This window comes from Opisthorchis viverrini (genome assembly GCF_000715545.1).
Source record: "Opisthorchis viverrini unplaced genomic scaffold opera_v5_205, whole genome shotgun sequence".
In the NCBI taxonomy this organism is placed as follows: domain Eukaryota; kingdom Metazoa; phylum Platyhelminthes; class Trematoda; order Opisthorchiida; family Opisthorchiidae; genus Opisthorchis; species Opisthorchis viverrini.
In genome coordinates, this window is record NW_008751865.1 from 426,589 (window position 1) to 446,206 (window position 19,618).

The 19,618-nt window shown below is 45.3% G+C and overlaps 2 protein-coding genes across 2 annotated transcripts in view; one reads left to right on the forward strand and one right to left on the reverse strand.

Moving 5' to 3' along the window:
* T265_08242 (hypothetical protein) overlaps positions 1-15,588 on the reverse strand; it is a gene marked incomplete at both ends in the record, with an annotated part of 50,171 nt that extends 34,583 nt beyond the window's left edge. Inside the window, 2 exons of the mRNA XM_009173989.1 lie at positions 4,208-4,339; positions 15,568-15,588. Coding sequence (XP_009172253.1) covers positions 4,208-4,339; positions 15,568-15,588 — 153 coding nt within the window. The remainder of the gene's footprint in view (positions 1-4,207; positions 4,340-15,567) is intronic.
* On the forward strand, positions 331-7,486 carry T265_08241 (hypothetical protein; the record flags this gene model as incomplete). Its single annotated transcript, XM_009173988.1, has 2 exons — positions 331-437; positions 7,351-7,486. The coding sequence occupies 2 exons, from the start codon at positions 331-333 to the stop codon at positions 7,484-7,486; spliced, it is 243 nt and encodes an 80-aa protein (XP_009172252.1).
* Positions 15,589-19,618: the final 4,030 nt, after the last annotated feature.

Genomic DNA, 19,618 nt, shown 5'->3' on the forward strand with positions numbered 1-19,618 from the left:
GACACGTTATTAAACTCGATGTTGACAGATGATTTTTTGGCATTCAAAGACGAGAGACTGGTTTTAATAGTACATTATTTCACCAAAGGATGAAGTGGGAATGTGTCGTTCAGCTGTAGCCCCCTTTCGGTGCCTAGCTGCCATGCCACACGAAGGAGGCACGAGGGCTGGGATACTGTCAGGTCGCCCAAGCCTAGACAGGGGAAGTCGAGTGGCAGAGGTCGGGTTCGAACCACGGACCTTCCTGTCAGTAAATTGCGCTCTAACCACTTGGGCGATCTCGCCCATAAAGTGGGAATATTTGACTTCAAAACTATAAAAACAGTGCTCATGAGTTCCCGGCCCGGGGGTTTGGCAAAAGTGGAAATGCCGGGTCGCCCATGCCTACACAGATGCACTCGGGTTGCCGCGTCTGGGTTCGAACCACGGATCTTCCGGTCAGTTACCTGACGTCTTACTTACGGAGCTATATCGAGCCCTGTTTCAGGGAGCTGGTTCGAGCCACGGTCCGTCCAGACACATATGCTCAGTCCTAGACATGTTTTCCGAATTGGTTTATAAGTTTTTAGAATATGCTGATATACTTGGGGCTTAGAGTTAGTTTTGTCAAACTGACCATATGAGAATGATCGGAAACCTTTTCTCCAGCTGTTCAGGATTTTTTCGGCTATGCGGATAGATTGTAGATTAGGAACTAAACTAGCCGACTTCTTTGAAGAAATGTCGACAGATCAGCCTCGTTTCATTTGATTGATTCGGTGATTTTAACCAAGATAAGCGAGTGCGAAGAGAGATTCGGTGTTCTGAACTCGCACTCGAAGGTTAGGGGGCTCCCACAAGACTGAAACTGACTATGAGTAGCAAACATCCAAAGACGGTTCTGTCTGCCTGCAAAGAACCACGCTTTACAAGCCTGGGCTGCAGACTTTAGAAAAGATACTCGACTCAGTGAAAAAAAGTTCAACGGTTGGTAGTTGATCAGGTGGCTGTTTATCTGTTCGCCGACTTTGTTAAGTGAGCTGAAGATGTTTTGTTGTCATTTGAGCAGACATCGTCAGCGCACTGTCGGGCGGCAGTTTTTTGGTAACAAAGACAAGAAAAGTCGGTGGGAGAAACATCTGCTCTGCACCGAGTATTTTGGGATCGTAAATAGATGAAAGTGTGTGGGATAGAACAATCCATTTGGAAGAAATTCCCAAATACCTGGTAGAGATCTTGTCCGCTCAAACTAAAGAAAATTAAAGGTTGGTTGACGCGATACAATTGAAAACAGTCTAAATAAGTCACTTGAGGAGATAATAAAGGCCAACAACACTGCTAGTTTTCAATACGTTGAGGTTTTTCTCTCTTTGCATGGTACTGATTAACGTTTCCATACTTCATACTCCTTCCCAGTTCACCGGGCAGTTTTCTTGTCAGAGTTTGTCCTATTTCTCTCCTTTATCGTTCAAAGACTTATCAAGATGAAGATGGCGTGTCCCGAAATTTACCGATGATATTGCTGAAACGAAGAGGTTAAAAATGTTCACCTGGATGGTCATCTCACTCCCGAGAAAAGTGCCTCATCAGATTCATTCCCAGTGATGCAGACACGTATATATAGATTGTTTTGGAGTGTGTGAGACAGAGAGACTTTGTCCAGTGAGCGAAACCAGTCGAAGAATTTTCAGCAGCCTTATGAGTAGTGTCTTGCATCTGTACGTGTATCGCAATATCTCGAATATCGTAGCAAGTGAAACATGAGGTGGCCTGGTGTAGCACGTTCAATTGCTCAAAAGTGATTCATCTGGGATTTAAATGAGTCCCCCGTCAAAACTAAATTAGTATGCAACTGAGTTTCTCTGTTACCTTCAACCCCTTTCCAGGAGTGTTCGGGGGCCAGCCGTCCCTAATAACCGAACATCACATCATTTGGACGCATGTCCCGTGCGCTCGTCCTCGACGATCGTTCTGTAAAGCTGATTGAAATTGTTCGTTAGAGTCCTGTATCCAGAGAGGCATTGAAGCAATCAAATTCAGTCGATGGGAAACTTTTGACGTTAATTTGAGTGATTGTATCAGGAAATTGCATCACACTTGCGGAGAGGAGCATCAGCTGTACTCAGTCCCGTTTGGTGTGGTCTTTTACATGTCAAAGATGATCGATTCCAACCTTCGGAGCCACGACAGAATAATGGAGGTGTTTCAACAAACAATTCGACGAGTTTTTAGGTTCAGTTATTGAATCAGTTTGTCTGAGGAGAAAATTCACCGTAAGCTGTTGAGGCAACAAATGAATGTTCTAGAAGCCTTGTACAGCTGCTTTATCCTGATGAGAACCATCAGCTGGGAACTTCTGATGAATATCACTGCAGGTTCGAACCCTGTTAGTGAGGAAACGCTTTATCGCGAGCTGTTAATCAGCACCGGAGTCAACTTAGACGGACTGCAATGACGCTAAACTCCAGAATTTCACGTGATTCGGCGTTGACTGGATCCACAAGGAAGGACCCCTTAGAGTTTTCAGCAACCTTATGAGTAGTGTGTCAGCTTTATACATGTATCGCGATATCTTGAATATCGTGCCAACTGAAACATTCAGTTGCTTATAAACATGATAAACGGAAGATTCATCTGGGTTCCAGGTGAACCTCGCGTCAAAATCAAAGTGGTAAGCAAATGAGCGTGCTTGTCGGATGTATTCCTTCATCTGAGGGGACAAACGGAAGAGGCGTTTTCTAAGACTAGGTCTACCTTGGAATGAATCAGGTAGAAGATGAGTGTGAGACGGTTTGGAGATGCCTACACTTTTGAAAAAAAGCTGTGTTTGGAACAAGAGTATCGGGATTTCCTGGTTACTCTTAAATACAAACAGTGTCGATAGGTAGAGTTATTGGCTTACCAATTTGTTTTTTACCCAAGAACAACTAGAATCTCTCGCTGATGATGTTTTTCTGAATGTGATACACCAGGTCACTTCATTTTCCAGTTTGTACGATATTTGAGAACGATTTAGCTGAGATTCAGGTGAGTCCGCCTTGAAAATCAAGTTGGTGTGCAAATGAATGTACCTGTTGAACATCAGGAAACTTGGGGACTTTGCCTACTCCCAGAAGGATGACACTGGTCGTAAGCTGACAAAGGGTTTTCAGCAACCTTATAAGTAGTGTGTTGCGTCTCGTTCTGGCTATCCACTGAACTTGACGGAAACAGAATGGTCACTGGCAATGTTTGTAGACTGGAAAGCAGAGGTTGATGCAAGCGATTCTCGTGCTTCTTACTATGTAATCATGTGGAACTCATGGTGGCCAATGAACATCAGAGACCGAGCGAATCTGTGAGAGGTATGGCCCGTGGTAGGGTGACTTCTCTTTCCAGATTGGTCCATCGCGTTGAAGTACGCGCGATGGACTCACGCACAGATAATGCCTAGAGCTGGACTGCCAGTGCAAACCCGAGGGACCGGAGGTTGGACTGGATGGAGCAGTTCAAGAGCCAACCATCAGCTTGCTCAACTTGCGGTCGATTAGCGCCCTTTCTGGCGGGTTTAACTGAGCACTTCAGACCGCACTTGAGACCCACAGCTCTCAAGACACATGGCCAGCCAGCTCCAATATACAACTTGGTCTGTACAACAACTGTCACAGAAAGTCATCTCTGTCACTGCTGTAGGTTTAACTCCCCGGAATGCTATCGGGGTGGATGATACGCGAATGAACAAGGAGCACCGTTAAGACTAAGTAAGCTGAATTCAAAACGATAGGACTCGTGTGAAAAAAAAGAGAGATGGCAATGAGCTAGTGAAATACCGAGTGAAAGGGACCTATTTGCTCGCATAAAGATACGTCCCAAGAGATCTTCAACAACCATCTACCATCCAAGATGTGGCTAAAACGGACAAACCAACTCACATATCAAAACAATGCAAGGTGATCTAAGGGTACTCTAGAGAACTTGAAGTGAGAGCCCTGTGCCTCGGATCGAATTCGGATCAGTGGTGGTGGTTCTTTGATTTTGTTCTAAGACCAGTTCCGAGTGAATATGCCCCGAAAGTGGTAGACCGCGGTGTGGTTTGATTTCCTCTTAGGACAGGTCACTCCATATAGGGGGGTCAGTGAATTCGAGATTAAGTGGAGCTAGCCTTCCCTACTCTTCACTCTCTCTCACACACCGTGTCGTGCAATTTCATCCACCACCAATGAATGCAAACGATAAGCCCAGTACTCACCTTTGTTGTGTTTACATTGTTCCGTATGGTGTCATACAAGTTATCGGTCTGAGCATCAACAGGTTGATCACAAACTACGAAGCAAATTATCCAGAACAAACAGAGGTATTCTATCCTTGAAGGCATGGTGAGCTATGAGTGACACATACTCTCCATCTGGTTTTATTCGCTGGCACTGCTCCTCGGTCGCGGTCCACAAATGCTTTGTTTACGTTTCGTGTCTAACGACATACACACACCACAGGCAGAGCCTTGGTAACACTGCCGCACAGAGCACACACACTCGTCAGACGTGTGACGAAACTGTGTGTACCTATGCGCTGTTAGTTCGCAGTGTGGGTTCGGATGAAGTCAAGCCGAATGCAGGTTTTCGGAACTGCGTCCGAACATAATTACAACCGTATCAGAATACTAAACTTATATGGTTTGGTTTCAGAAAGACCCGGGGATTCAACGGCTTTCCAAACTCGGGGGGGGGGGGGGGGCGTTTCTGGTGAGGTGCCGTAAGGACGTAGAACAATTGCTCATATTCCAGCACTTGTGAAATCTTTGGTGATGGGGAGATTTGCTAAAGATTTCGTCCCGACAGTGAAGCCAATCTATGCTGAAAAGCCAAGCAGCACTATACAGCTGTTTCATCCTTACTGGATATCACCATCATTGCCCATCTCACGAAACCGCAGACAGTTTCGAACTCGTGAACACTTAACTGTTTGGCCACGAGGGGCTGATCAGCAGGGTGATTAGCTCTCTGTGAGACAGTTGCACTCATCCTTGAGCAGCAGACATCACATCACGTGATCAGACTTGTTGACTGGTTGCCCGAGTGAAGACCCCTCAGAAGGGAGTGTCGCTCATATTGTGAAATTATTCCTTGTCTGAGCTATTTATCGATTGATGCTGATGGGGAGGTTAAATATTTTTGAATAGAGAAAGTCACCTAGTAATGCTAGCCAAAGTGTGAGTCACGAGAGTTGTGCCAAGCGAAGTTTACCTAACCTGACAACAGCACGGCTGTTAAAACCGAATAAACGTCAGATTGTGGCTTCTTCCCATTGCGGCGTTTGGGTCGGACGTGTGCTAATTACCGTTTACCGGTGACCTGAAAAGAAAAATGGCAGCCGATGGGGTCAGGACAATGGTGTTTAGAGGTTTGCCGAAAATGAATCTGGTGTTTAGCTTGTTGTGTCTTGATGGACGATCGTGCAAATCTGTATCGGTCCCTTGGCCTTCTGCTCCACCAACTATGGTATATCAAAAGGCACGGTAGCTCTACACAGCCCTTTATGGAGACAAAAGGAGAATCATTATATTTTTATTTATAGGGTAATCACAGTGTTCCACAAGGTCGTGCTAGAATCACCGTGAGGGGGCGAGAAGCGTCGAGTCAAAGATACTCGATCAGGATTGGCTGGCATTCTGACCAATCAGGGCATGCCTTCGCTTGGTCCGTGTCCTGCACGTGACCCATCCGTCCAAACGATGTGATGTTCGGTTATTAAGGACGGCTGGCCTCCGGACACGACCGTCTGACAGGTTTTGAGCTGACTGTCAGTAAGACGACATTCAATAAGGAATCCTTCGTCCGCTGTCAAATATACCAATGGTTCGCTTGACAGCGTGTTTAACAGATTTTTGAACGAATGGAACCGCCAGAGAACTGGAACACTACACCGGTAATGTCGGTGCACAAAAGCAGAGGCCAGATGAACCTTTTCAGGAATGTTACACTGGCGGGTTCCAGTCTAGGATTGGCCGTTTTTGGAGTACCACAGGGGCCAGGGGGAACCTCTGTTCTCTTCAGTAGGCGTAAACACTTCGGCGAAGACCTCGAGAGTCTTTGCTTCATGTTTGTGAACATTACAGCGCTGGTTGACAGTCACAATATAGGGTTACTCAGCCTGAACGGCTGGTCGGGAGCTCCCAGCGAATGTCTCTGAGTATCTAAACGTTATTAGGACCTCAGTGCTACGTAGATGAGGTTAATGACCGGATACACAGCCCAAAGGGCGTCAGAGAACAGGGGGTTGAATCGGATGGGAATTGCAGCTGAGCATTGCACCAGGTGATATGTGTAGTTATTTCCTCTATACATTTCGTAAGTATTGTGTACAACCCTGAGAACGTATCAGAAAAGTACACGAAATTAGCAGAGGACGTTCAGAAACACTCGATCAAAGGATCTGCCAGCATTTGATTACTCTGTTGTGAGGGAGATGGCATTGCATTCGCAAGGCTGCTTCGTCTTTCAGTTGGTGCCATATTTGAGAAGAAACACTGGTCATTAGGTCTCTGAAAGCACTACGTCAGCCGGTTTAGTCCTTCTTCGAGCTCATCAAGTAGACGCAGTTCCCTACATCTGCCAACATAAGCGATAGATTCGGCCGGATTCAGCTGAATATGCCATTAAACCAGTATTAGGTTGCAAATGAGAGTAGTTGGAAAATTCTGTCCAATGTGGGTCCAAGGAGAGCAAAGCCAGTTTTGGGCTGTCGAAGAGCTTTCAGAAACCTCGTAAGTACTAGCTTACGTCAAAATGTCAAGGAGCTTAAGTTAAACAAAAAACCTGACCTTCAAAATTCAAGGACACTGTTCAGTCTTAGGGATAGTGAATTGAGGGTGTGATCTAAAACACCAAGTTTTCCGGCTTCTTTGTGTTCTGACTGAAACGCGAATGAAACCGGTTATCGGTAGACATGGCATTTTAGGAGTTAAGCGAACTGGACTACCTTCTTTTATCGACCAGTTCTGATGTCCTTGGCTAACCACTGAAAGGCGACCTCTTTATACTATCCCACTCCTTCCTTACTAATATTCGATCTAGTTCGATCCAGTTTCTCTTCTCCTACTTTCAGTACAGCCATAATCATGCATTTTTCGTTCCCCTCACTTGACCGATGAAGCGAATCCAGAGCTATTCCATTGCAGGTTCAGCAAGCGGTGACAATCCCCGTAGTTGTTTGCGTTTCGTGAAGTACGGGACGGCTGTCGCCCTACATCGTTCTTCGTCGCTGATGATGTCGAGACCTTGTGAGATCGCTGGATCTAACTGATACAAGAAGGTGAAAAAGAAGAAAAAGAAAGCAAGAAAGCGTTCAGCTGTAGCACCCTTTCGGTGCCTAACTGCCATGCCCCCTTCGAAGGGAGCACGAGGGCTGGGATAATGCCAGGTTGCCCAGGCCTAAAGAGAGGAAGTCGAGAGGCGAAGGTCGGGTTCGAACCACGGATCTTCCAGTCAGTAGATTCGCGCCATACAAGAAAGTGAACACCTGGTGCTAACGGTAGACTCCGCTGAAATGCAACCAAGCCTTCTATATTCCTCAAATGAATATACCAGACGAACTCTTGTTTCTCATCTATATTCACGAGACCACACGACACCACTCTAAAGTTCGATCAAAACTCCAGGCAGTCCAATATCGATTTCGCTCATATCTCGTTAATCATATCGTTTAATTGGATGAGTCATCAGTTATCGCTAACGTATTTTGCAGTTGAATTTTGATCGCCAGATACATACAAATTTGTACTGATGGAAATTCGGGGTCAAAAGTTACGACGTAGGCCTCAACAAGGGATCTTTTCCAGATAAGCCCCGCCATGATGCCGGGGCCTTGTGAGGTTGGATCTAACTGACACAAGAAAGTGAACATCTGGTGCTAACGGTAGACTCAGCTGAAATGCAACCAAGTCTTCCATATTTCTCAAATGAACGTACCAGACAAACTCTCGTTTCTCATATATATTCATGAGTCCACATGACACCACTCTACAGTTCGATCGAAACTCCGGACAGTCCATAATCGATTTTGCTCATCTCTCGTTTATCATATCATTTAATTGGATGAGTCATCAGTTATCGCTAACGTATTTTGCAGTTGAATTTTGATCGCCAGATACATACAAATTTGTACTGATGGAAATTCGGGGTCAAAAGTTACGACGTAGGCCTCAACAAGGGATCTTTTCCAGATAAGCCCCGCCACTAATGCAAAAAGTGCATGTGCCCAAGTTAAGCCCCGCCCCCCACTTTTTGCCAGCTCCAATTTAATCTACGCACACAACCTTGACCCATTTTTGATGAAAACATTTCCTTATCCGCATATAGGTTCGTTTTGTGCGAAAATTTCCTCCGTTCGGATGTAAAACACTGAATGAACTTTCTGACGCTTTCAAATCTCGTTCATGACAAGGAGACGGCAATACGTTTTTTGCAAAGCCACGGAGTGATCCATCAGCAACGTTTCTGCAACAATGGCCACCAAATGGCACTTTCAACTGTTTCTGACAGGTGGAGGTGTAATGCCCGACAGTGTCGGCAGGAAATCAGTCTTCGAAAGGGAACTTGGATGGAGCGGTCTAGAATGGAGTTTAGGACAGTAATTCTATTCATTTATTGCTGGTCCAAAAATTTGGCAAAAATCAAATTCTGCTCAGAAAAATTATCCATTAGTCGCAAGACCGCTGTTGACTGGAAGAACTTTCTTCGCGAATTTTGCGCCTGGCGGCTTTTGCAGATTGCAACAGTTATCAAGTTTCACATCCTCTGTTTTCTAATCTTTTTTTGGGTGGCCGGGGTTAGTTTTTTGGAGGGGCTTAGCTGGAAAAGATCCGTCGTGTGTTCTCAGGCAAAGCTCCAAGCTTGTTCCTTGAAGTAGTCAGGTGCACTTCCGAACTGTCGTTTCTTTATCTAATCTAGGCAGTTTTGCTCATGTTCGGAGGTCCGAAATATCGCTCAGACTTAACACTCTAACGCCTAATTTCAAAATCCAGTCATCAAATTAGAAACGTCCAAAAATAACCTAAATGATTCACCGTTTCCTCACCCAGTGTGAGAAAGCGATTTCACTTTTTTTGATAAACGCTAAGGCAACGAACGCCGCATCAAGCACCACGTATTGAATTGTAGTTAGTTGCGGGAACTGGTATTCACCCTCGTTTGAACGTTTTGGTCGACTGTGCACACACTTTCCCGTGACCGGATGTGAATGTTACGAGCCCCGCAACCGCCTAGAACCAATCAAATTTTGTCCAGCATCTGTGATGCTACTGCGCAACTGGGACATTTTGATGGATGCGTCGATCGATTGACACGATCCGAAAGGTTTATCGATCGTCGTTCAATTCGTTGGACGAGCCAATCACACGTTCGCTTCTTCAGACACGATGATTCAGCGTGCGGGTGGTTGAATCGTTCGCCTGGCATGTCGGATGCCCGGAGTTCAAGCTCCGCGACGCGAACAAGGATATGCGCCAATAAAAACGAAAGTCGTGTCCAGTGCTTCCTCCCTCTGGTGTGGACTTATCGGAATAAATGCGACAGAATCAGAGAAGCGATGTGAATCAAACAAGTAAAATGATGCGTTCAAAAATTACTATTCATTAAAGAATCAGCCTAATGAATTGGGCTATTGATCTTGAAATGGGACGTCCCATTAGCGAAGTACACTCATTTGCAAACAAATTTAGGCCGCCTCTTGTTTCAGTTGGTACGATATTCGAGATCTCGCAATACATGTACAGACGTAATACACTACTCACAAGGTTGCTGAAAAATCTTCGACCGGTTTCGTCCCTCTTGGGGCTCATCAGGTAGGCGCGGAAAAATCAGATTCAGCTGGGTTCCAGGTGAGTCTCTAGTCAAAACCAACTTGGTTTTCTAATGAGTGTATAATTCGAGTTTCGTGCAGTTTGGATTCAATTAGAACATGAGGTTGACGGAAACTCGGGGACTGCGGTTTCTTGATGAGCCCCAAAATGGCGAAGCGGGTCGCGGGACGTCACATTATTTCACAAGGCATCATAAATCCTTAATGGAGATTTCGTCCCGAAAGTTAAGCCAGTCTGTGCTGAAAAGCCGAGAAGCACCGTACCGCCGTTTGGTTCTTTCTGAGAATCATCAACATTTACAGAATGGAATCTCCATTAAATATGCCGACAATCTGTACGTAGCTCACCCGATGAGTGAAACCTCCATCTGAGAAGTGGTCACTTGAGAAACCAATCAAACGTGTGACGTGGATCCCGTGATTGAAGGATGAACGAAGGTTCGAGGGACCCTGGAGTTTCGTGAGGCGCGCACTGTTGATGCCTCAACAAGGATGAAACAGCTGTACAGTGTCTCGCGGAATATCAGCACAGGTTGGCCTCGTTCGAAGGGCGGAGCCCCTAGTAAAAGTTCTCTGGTCTCCTCACTCTACCAACAGAGGACACGGATCGCCAACCTACTGCCTTCCAAATAGGCGACGTATAGACTGAGGACGCTCGATGTGTTACAGCACAGCCGGTTCGCCGAAGCTCTACTCAATGTGTTAAGGCTTGGTGTCCCTCTCTGAGTGATATTCACAAGTGACCAAACGTTGATAACTTCCACTTACCAGTCACAAAACATGAAGGGACTTGAGAAATGTTGAAATGAACAGTCCAAGTACACTTTGGAGGAATGCAAAGGCACGCCTGAAAATAGAACCCAGAAATTTTCATCAGATTTTTCAATACCGTGTGGAACATTAGTTTATCATGCACATAGCTTTCGAATACGTCCGGCGCACACACACACTCAGGTCGTTGACAGACTCTGGTAGTCTGGAGGGTCACGGTAACTACACTAAAGCATGAAATTAGCATATGTTTATCGCAACCAGACAACGGATTTGCGTTCAAGTGAGAAAGGCTGTTGTTCTCTGTCGCTCGCTTTTTGAAATAGTCACGTGACTCTTCGACTCTTTTGAAACAACGAGCCGTTTGCATAATCAATCACATGTTAACTGACCTCCGAATCGATAAATCGGTCCGCTATGCGAATAAGAACGACCAAATGCAGTCTGGACGCATTTGTTGATTGTTGTTACACCATGACAGCATGCACCTGTCAACGTGTCACTTGGACCATTCTCTGGTTACTGCTTCTTCTTATTATAATTTGGCCTGTGGCGTTTTTCGTTGCCTGGATCTACGTGTTCGTTCAGGTGTTCGTCCCCTGCTTTGAACCCTTGAACTCGGTCAATGAAGCTCTCTTCGCGGTCACCTCATTCCCCCTTACATGTTCCCGCAACATTATGGAAGGGAAACCGATGTGTTGAAACTGTGACTTTGTACGCTTTTGTGCATATCGATTATCGATCGGACGTTTAGTACTTGGTTTTGACGATGCTTTGCCTTGGGAAATAGTAATTGCATACGGATTTTCCCTTACAACTTTGCCTTTTCATTTCGATCGCAAATGCGGCTATTGATTTTTTTCAAGGACGCATGTGATGACTGCCTCCTGGTGTCGCAATTAAGGCAACCATTGAAATAAGTTTAAGGTGATAGGTTAAAATAACATTGAGAGTGTAAACAATGCACCAACGGCCAGTGGCCATGCGTTGGACCCAAGTTCTTCAGGATTATGTGCTTTTTTAAAATTGCTGATAGTTGAGGATGATCTGCTTGCATTGTGGAACCTTAATGCCTTCTTATTACCATGAACCCCGGTCTGGATAGCCGATCGATAGCCTGGTGTGCTTAACCAAACCAGAAAAGTCAATGAACGTGCGAGCCAGCCGCTCTGTTGATCACTGTTGCTTAAAAGGGGTCAAAAAGTGACACTAAGAATACAACTCATCTGTCAAGGACGAGTGAAGAGCAACCAATGAAATCTGTCCCCCACGAAAAGCGGTTATTCCATTGGCAGTTATGTAGTCCCGTTACTTTCGGGTTAAAGAAACAAGAATACAATTTCACCTTTGAGAAATACACTCATTTGCAAATCAATTTGGTTTTCACGAGAGACTCAACTGAATCTCTCGTTTATGATATTCTACAACTGAATGTGCTGCACACGCGAGGCCTCATGTTTCAGTTGGCACGCTATTCGAGATATCGCAGTATAGTTTCATAGAGACTACTCAAGAAGGGTGAAATTGGTCGTGGGCTGTCGAAGAGTTTTCGACAACCTTGTGAGTAGTTTTCTTTATAGAAGGGGCATCTTTTTAACATCTGAAAATTACTGAACTAGTGTCATGCTAGAGAATGTTAACTAGGTGCTTTTACACGAAGAAAACTGCTCAAAGGTCTGCTGAAAACTCTTCGACAGTCCATCATCTCGAACATCGTGCCAAGTGAATCATGAGGCGGCCTGTGTGCAGCACATTCAATTGTGGAATATCATAAACGAGGGATTCAGTTGAGTCTCTCGTGAAAAGCAAATTGATTTGCAAATGAGTGTATTTCTCGAAAACAGTCCAAGTTGGGTTCAAGTAGAACATATGGTTGACGGAAACTGGGAGACTGTACCTACCTGATGAGCCCCAAGAAGGGTGAAACCTGTCGAGGGTTGTCGAATAGTTTTCAGCAACCTTGTGAGCAGTTTCTTTTATGACAGTTTCATTTTATTTTCCCAAGCGAAAGAATACCGATCTCCGTCATTTTTGTAATTTAAATAGACGTGTTGTTGAGGTTTCCGATACGGAACTGTGAGTGACGCGTAGGTTCGACAATCCCCATTGGCAGAGTGAAGAATTGGGTTCGAAATTTTACGATAATATTTACACAAGGCTTAGAACAAATGTGTACAACAAGCCTCAGTTGTTCAGCGAAATACACTCATTTGCAAACTAATTTGGTTTTTCGAGAGACCCACCTGAAACCCAGCTGAATCTCTCGTTTGTGATGTTTTCAGGCAACGGAATGTGCTGCACCAGGCCGCCTCATGTTTCAGTTGCTACGATATCCGAAATATCCCGATACATATACATCTTTGTAATGCACTACTCATAAGGTTGCTAAAAATTCGTCGAGTGTTCATAACAGCATCAACAAGTGCATAGTGTTGTCTCAGGAGTGTGGGTTGCGGTCGTCCCCTCGGATGACAGTCACGTGATTCTGACTGGCAGTGTGGTCGCACAGGACTCTGGAGAACAACTCAGCGCAGGCTCGGCAATCGGGAAACAAACTCGCACGGATAAGCACACACTCACCCACAGACACACAAGCTGATACGCAATTGTCGGACCGGACGGCCTTCGCGGCAAGGTGAGTGGCGAGTACAGGTAAGCAAAACTCTTGGAGATCAAAAGTACATAAATGAATGAAGCAATTATCACGTGATCAAGTTATATTCGATAGACGTCCACACATGGATTTACAGTTCTAATGAAGATTTGTTGAAACAATGAAAAGAAGTGACTTTTTCACTAGTTATTTGTCAGTCGCGCAACCCGAGAAGTGTCGCACAACCTTGTGGTTTTTGGCTAAGGAAATCGATTAGTGGGCACTGCTGGTAGAGTGGGAATTTTTCTGGAGTTCTAATCCCAAACAGTCGGCGTCATTCTTCTGAATTTCATCAGCATGTCAAAATTGACAACCTTGAGTGGATGATACCATCGCACGTTCACTGTATCAACAAAATAGATTTCCAGACCTGTTATAGTTTGGAGTCTTGACGAAGTTAGTCACCCTGTGAGCTAAGAAACAAAACGTTCTACAAGTCGCAAATAATCGTCCGTTTTGGGGAAAATGTCCGCACTACTGAAATGGCGGTTGAGTAGCGTTGGAATATCCGCCTTGTCTGCATCACGATCGACAGAAACATCAGGTGAAAATATTGGTGCTCCACTGTTTTAGAGCAATGTTAATTTATTTCAATAAAGTCTTGTAACGGGAGAATGAAATATAGGCGAGGAAGGAAGACCTAGGGTTGGCCTATCACGAGTCTCCGACTTGGCTACACCTCCGACACTCACTCAGGCAGTCTGGACAGGAACCGACATTGGTATGCCACCGCATGCGCCAGCGTCATCGGTCAAGCGCAGGAGGGGTCATGTGGACCCCATCCAGTAATGCGAACGGTACCAGAGACACCCAGGCCTTTCGCTACATCCCTCGTTCTCTTCTGTCATGTAAATAGATCCACATCTAGGTTCCCCGCCGCTCCGCATAGGGCACGGAAAACAGCGCTCGCCTCGGCAGGTGGTAACCCGGTATGCGTACCACATTTGCCAGCTAACATGGCTCGCCCCAACACAAACCTGCTACCTGATATTCTCATTCCGAATAGTCTGAGACCTCGATGGTCACAGATCTGACGATGTCTCAGATCCTCTATCCGAAGTGGGCGAGATGGACCAAACTTACTGACAGGAAGGTCCGTGGTTCGAATCCGACCTCGGCCTCTCGACTTCCCCCCAGTCTAGGCTTGGGCGACCTGGCAGTATCCCACCCCTCGTTTTTCCTTCTCGTGGTGTGGTAGCTAAGCACCAAAAGGGTGCTACAGCTGAACGACTTTTTTCCATCCAGAATGGTCAAGCAGCCATAAAACCGTTTACCCCAAATTGTAGGCTGATACACCAGCCGTTTAATGTCCAGTGATATGCCTTTTTAATGCCTCAATTAGCGTGAATTGGTACAAACACTTGTGGCATCTGACTTTATGTTTCCCGTTACCCTCAACTCTAAGGCAGCGTTTGAGACGCATTTAGTGTTCTGAAATCTCCACTGTCACTCCTTGAATTCGCTGAGGCACGCTCAAAGCTGACTGAAGTGTGTTCGGTGAAAACCGCTCAATGATTCTTTTCGAAAGCCAGACTGTCACGTGATAGGCAATGTTGTGGAATATACGTAGCTCGGGTGCGCTGATTAGTTGTCTCTCCGTTCACCGAGCGTGGCAGTTGGACTACAAACGTTTCATCACCAATAGGGGTGACATCGTCAGTGTGACCAACAGCCAGTCACGTGATAGTTTGTGACAGACGTACCTATGGTGAATCCACACATTTATCGGCATACTGGGTCGCAGTAATGATTCCTCATAGTGATAGTGCTACAATGTAAGAGGAAGTACATTTTGCCGTTTCCATACGTACAGGATCTCATAATAGACGCAAAATTTGATTGGGCAAGTAAACACAGCCAATCAAAGAAAAGATAACAAAATTTTTCACAGCTAGTAGCCACATAACGGAGGTTTTGTGTCAAAGTGTTGACATTTTCACAATTGATGTCAGTACACGCATTAAAATTGTGAAACTCTATTATTCCCTTGGTAAAAGCGCCACCGCTGCACCTCGTGGTTACAAAACCAAACATGGTCTCATCAAAGATCATTTCACCGTGTCAACCATTGCGAAATTTCAGTCCACTGGATCTGTATTGGATATTCCTGGCAAAGGGAGAAAGTCTCTGAGTGATGGAAGAGCGCCCATTGTACAGAATGCCGTCGAGCAACTTCAGTCCCAGAGCACCGTGGCATCTTCGTCAGTAGCTCAGGTGTCTCAGTTGACCGGCATTCCCCGTGTCAGCATGCATCGTATTATGAGACACCACCTTCATCTCAACAAGATGGTGTTCCACCCTACTACTCAAACCAAGTGAGAACTTACCTCCGACAGTAATTTTCTCATGAGAGAGTCATTGCTCGTGGATTTCCAAACTTTTGGCCCGCAAGGTCACCCGATCCCACACCTCTGGATTATTGGTTTTGGGGCTTGATCAAAGCTTGCGTATATCATGAAAATAAACCGAAGAATTTGGTGGAGTGGAGAGTAAGAATTGAAGAAGTGTGTGCACAAGTGACGCTTGAAGAAGTTAAACATGCTGTGTCTTACATCTCATACCGCCTCCAAATTGTTATAGAAGAAAGGGGCAATTTTTATGTATTTTTTGTAATGCCGGCTTATTTATAGTAAACCTTCACAATGCATGTATGCTCACGTAAAAATAATAAAGTTTAAATCAATGTTAAAGTTTTAACTTGGGTATTATTTTTTGTGTCTATTATGAGACACCTTGTAGTTTCACCCCCAACTGCAGGTGAACATACACAAGAGACAAGTGTGTGAGGTGCAATACGCCTACCCGAAACAGATTGAACTATCGGGATTTGATATGAATATCGATTGTAGCCCTCAATTTGGGTTTAACGGATGAAGATTGCTTTTCAGAGCTTTCTTTCGACCGTGTGAATAATTTTCTGTAGTAATTGAGGTTAAATGTGGACATCAATATTTTATACAGCTGTAAAAAAGCTGCGTAAGTGTTGTCACGTGATTTTAGCGGCCGCAGTTTTGTTCACCCGACTTTGGAGATTACCGCACACTGAAGGTCGTTTCTGATTGGTGCATCAGTACAGGAGTGTCAGCTGATATTAGGGGGGAGCAGAACCTATGCATTGAAAGCAACAGCTTGGATGCAATTGAGCGCGCGATTTAGCCATGTCAGAAGATGTCTCGGGGTCCCCGTTCGATGGTAATGACCAGTGTAGTTGAGTTCTCTGGTAATGGATTTGATACCTCGCTGCCAGATCACTGTTTGACCTCCCCTGGTTATGCGGAGAAGCCGGTCAACTGGCATATGAAGCACGTGACCGAGCCAGCACAACCTATGGAATTCATATGTCTTGGACGAGTTAGATCTTCCGGAAACCATGGAGTACTACAACCTTACCGATCCGATGTCCCAACCAGATTCATGCTCCGAAGACATCGACAGTAAACACCAAAAGTCTTTTGACGTCCACGGAGCGCAGTGGCCAGGTTTATGACCCGTATAGCAATATGAGTGGCACCACAGCGTTGTAAACCCATACGCTTGACGGATAAGCTGCTGTTACGCCTACGCCATAGGTGATGCAGGTTCACAAAAGCTGATCTGGCCTTCCCAATCTGGACGGAAATATTATCTTTCGCGAGACCACCGGGAACGATACAGCTGCCCTGGTAAACAAATGTGTCTACTACCTCAATCGTTTCATCCGCAAGCACGAGGCCAGGGTTCGAGCCCACCCAGCATTGCAGTAGCACTTTGCAGGTATTAAGCGCGTATCAAACCGTGAGGCAGAAGTATTTAAACTATATAATATCGTTTGCATTAGCAAGGCATCAAATCCATGGATGGCTTTGTCACCTGCGTACGCCCCGGAAGAACTTTGACTCCATGGGTATAAGAGGCTGATAGTGAGTCTGTCATGACCGTGTCAATGACGAAGTTGAAGAGGAAGGATCAAAGAATACACACCTGTCTGAGACCACTTGATGTGGTGAACTCAGGCGAGAGCTTCACAGGACTGCGGGACAGAACGTACAGTGCCTGGAAGGATGATCAGGCATTTCTGGAGAACACATTTGCTCCATAGACACTCCCACAATGCCTGACAACTCACAGAGTCAAAGTCAAGTGAGCCTACCACTGTTGGTCGTTAGGAACAGTGTCGCTGTTCCAAAATCTGTCGATAGGTGATTCTCATGAATCTGCCTCACCCTGGATTCCTTCAAACTTCGAAGGATAAAACCAGTGAACACCGAGGGAAGAATGTATCTAGGAAAGAAGTGAACCTGCGAATTCGTGTGATAGTCGGGTATAAAGTGTACGATGTAAACACTCCATATTATCTTTGAATCCATTGAGTCTTGTTGTTACGCCCGAATGTTTAAACCTCGAATGAATGAAATACATCGACGTTTAGGCTACAACAGCCTCAGAATGATATCACAACACAACTCACCATTGGAGCTCATTAGGACTGATGGTTTATCGCATTCAGTCAGTTTCGTGGCTGTTTTTTGCAAATGGACGATCGTTTTAGCCCTCTTTGAACAGTTCACGTTTATCGCGTCAGGTTATTTGTTTTCCCTGTGCTCATCCCGTTGTGACACAGTATCCGTAAATGGGACCCTAACCCCCTCCAGAAAGGTAAACTCTGAAATGCCCAAAACAAGGGGGCTCGTTTTTTCTGCGGGGACTTGCTGATCTACCGGCAAAGTATCGATTTCACTGTAACACTGAAAATCAGTGGTATCAGCAAGCAGTCCCGAGAGCTGTACAATGATAACAACGGTTACTAACTGTCAAACTTGCCGCGTCCTTTCATTTAAACGGATTCTTCCGCTCACGGAAGAAGGTGGAATATAGTGAACCTGTTTCGCCTTCCACTAGGATCCCGACGCGTAACAGACTAATAACCTAATGAAAAGTACCCTCGGATTTTCTAATGGGATATAAATGTGGGGTATACAAGCTTGCCTTTATGAAGGAAACTACTCACAAGGTTACTGAAAATTCTTCGACAGTTCACGACCGGTTTCGCCCGTCTTGGGCCTCATCAGGTAGGCGAAGCCCATAAGTTTCCGTCAGCCTTATGCTCTACTTGAACCCAAATTGGGCTGTTTTCGAGCGATATATACTCATCTGCAAATCAATTTGGTTTTCACGAGAGACTCAACTGAATCAACAATGCATCCACAGCGAGCTTGTTCGTCGGAATTCGCTTGCAGCACATAATAAATTGTCCGAGATATATGGAGAGAAAGACGTACCAGGCTAATCAGAGAGCATTAGATAGCTTTGTGGTTTAGCGCGCAAACTGATTGACCGAAAGGTTCGTGATTAGAACTAAATCCAAGAATCTCGAGTGCTCCTGTTTAGGCTTTAATAACCTGACAGTGTCTCAGACTTCTTGCTTCCTATGCGTGTTGCTAGGCCTCGACAGGGTCTTACAGTTGAGCGATTATCCCAGGTCAACCATCCTACCTTTTCTAACATGGTAACAATTTCCAAAATCTTCAAGTGACATGTCCACGTAAGCAAAACACGGCGCCTAAGGATGGACTCGAACCAGCAAGACCCCGCCTACCGGAAAGATGCTCTAATGCCTGGGCTACCATGTTCAGGTAGCTGACCTTCACAACTGATCTGCCCCTCTTCTCCACCGGCATCATTAGATTTCCCACTTTGTGATATACCCATGGGAACAGACAGAATCTGGACGGTCTCAACCTGAACTCACCTGTACCGTTAGGATTCTCAAATGCAGATGAGCCTACAGCCTGCAGTGTTTCTGTATAGCATGAATCACATCTAGTGAGGATGTTCCCCCCCCCACTTCGCTCCAAATTGAAACCGACCATACTGTCATTCAAATGCCCTTAAATACCTGGTTCAAAGAAGTGGAACGTTTATTTTTACTGCATTTCCTCCAGTGAGCACTATTCACACTATCCTCGATCAGCATGTACACCTGAATTCAAGGAATACGGGACGTCGCTGTACTGAGTGGTTTACTAACCTGATCAACCTGTGCTTATTACTACGCTTAAATAAGCAGCTAGCTCACAATAGCTCACCTCTTTACTAAGAATTCTACAAAGACAAACACTTGGCAGCGATTTAGACGTGCTGTTGACAGTTTGTCTTATACTACTGACAGGAAGTATCAGTAGCATGATTCTAATCGATAAAGGTTGTCTCGCCAGCTGATCAGATCTCTTCGAGCCGTAAAAGTGACGACCTCAAGTGTTTTCTTTGCCTACACTTTTTGATTATCAACCCGGTGCTGGAAGCCTGTCATTTTTTCAGTAGAATCAAGCATGGGTTGAATGCCACACGACTCCAGAGTTGGTGTGCACCTGTAGGAACCATACCTAACTAGCCTAGACG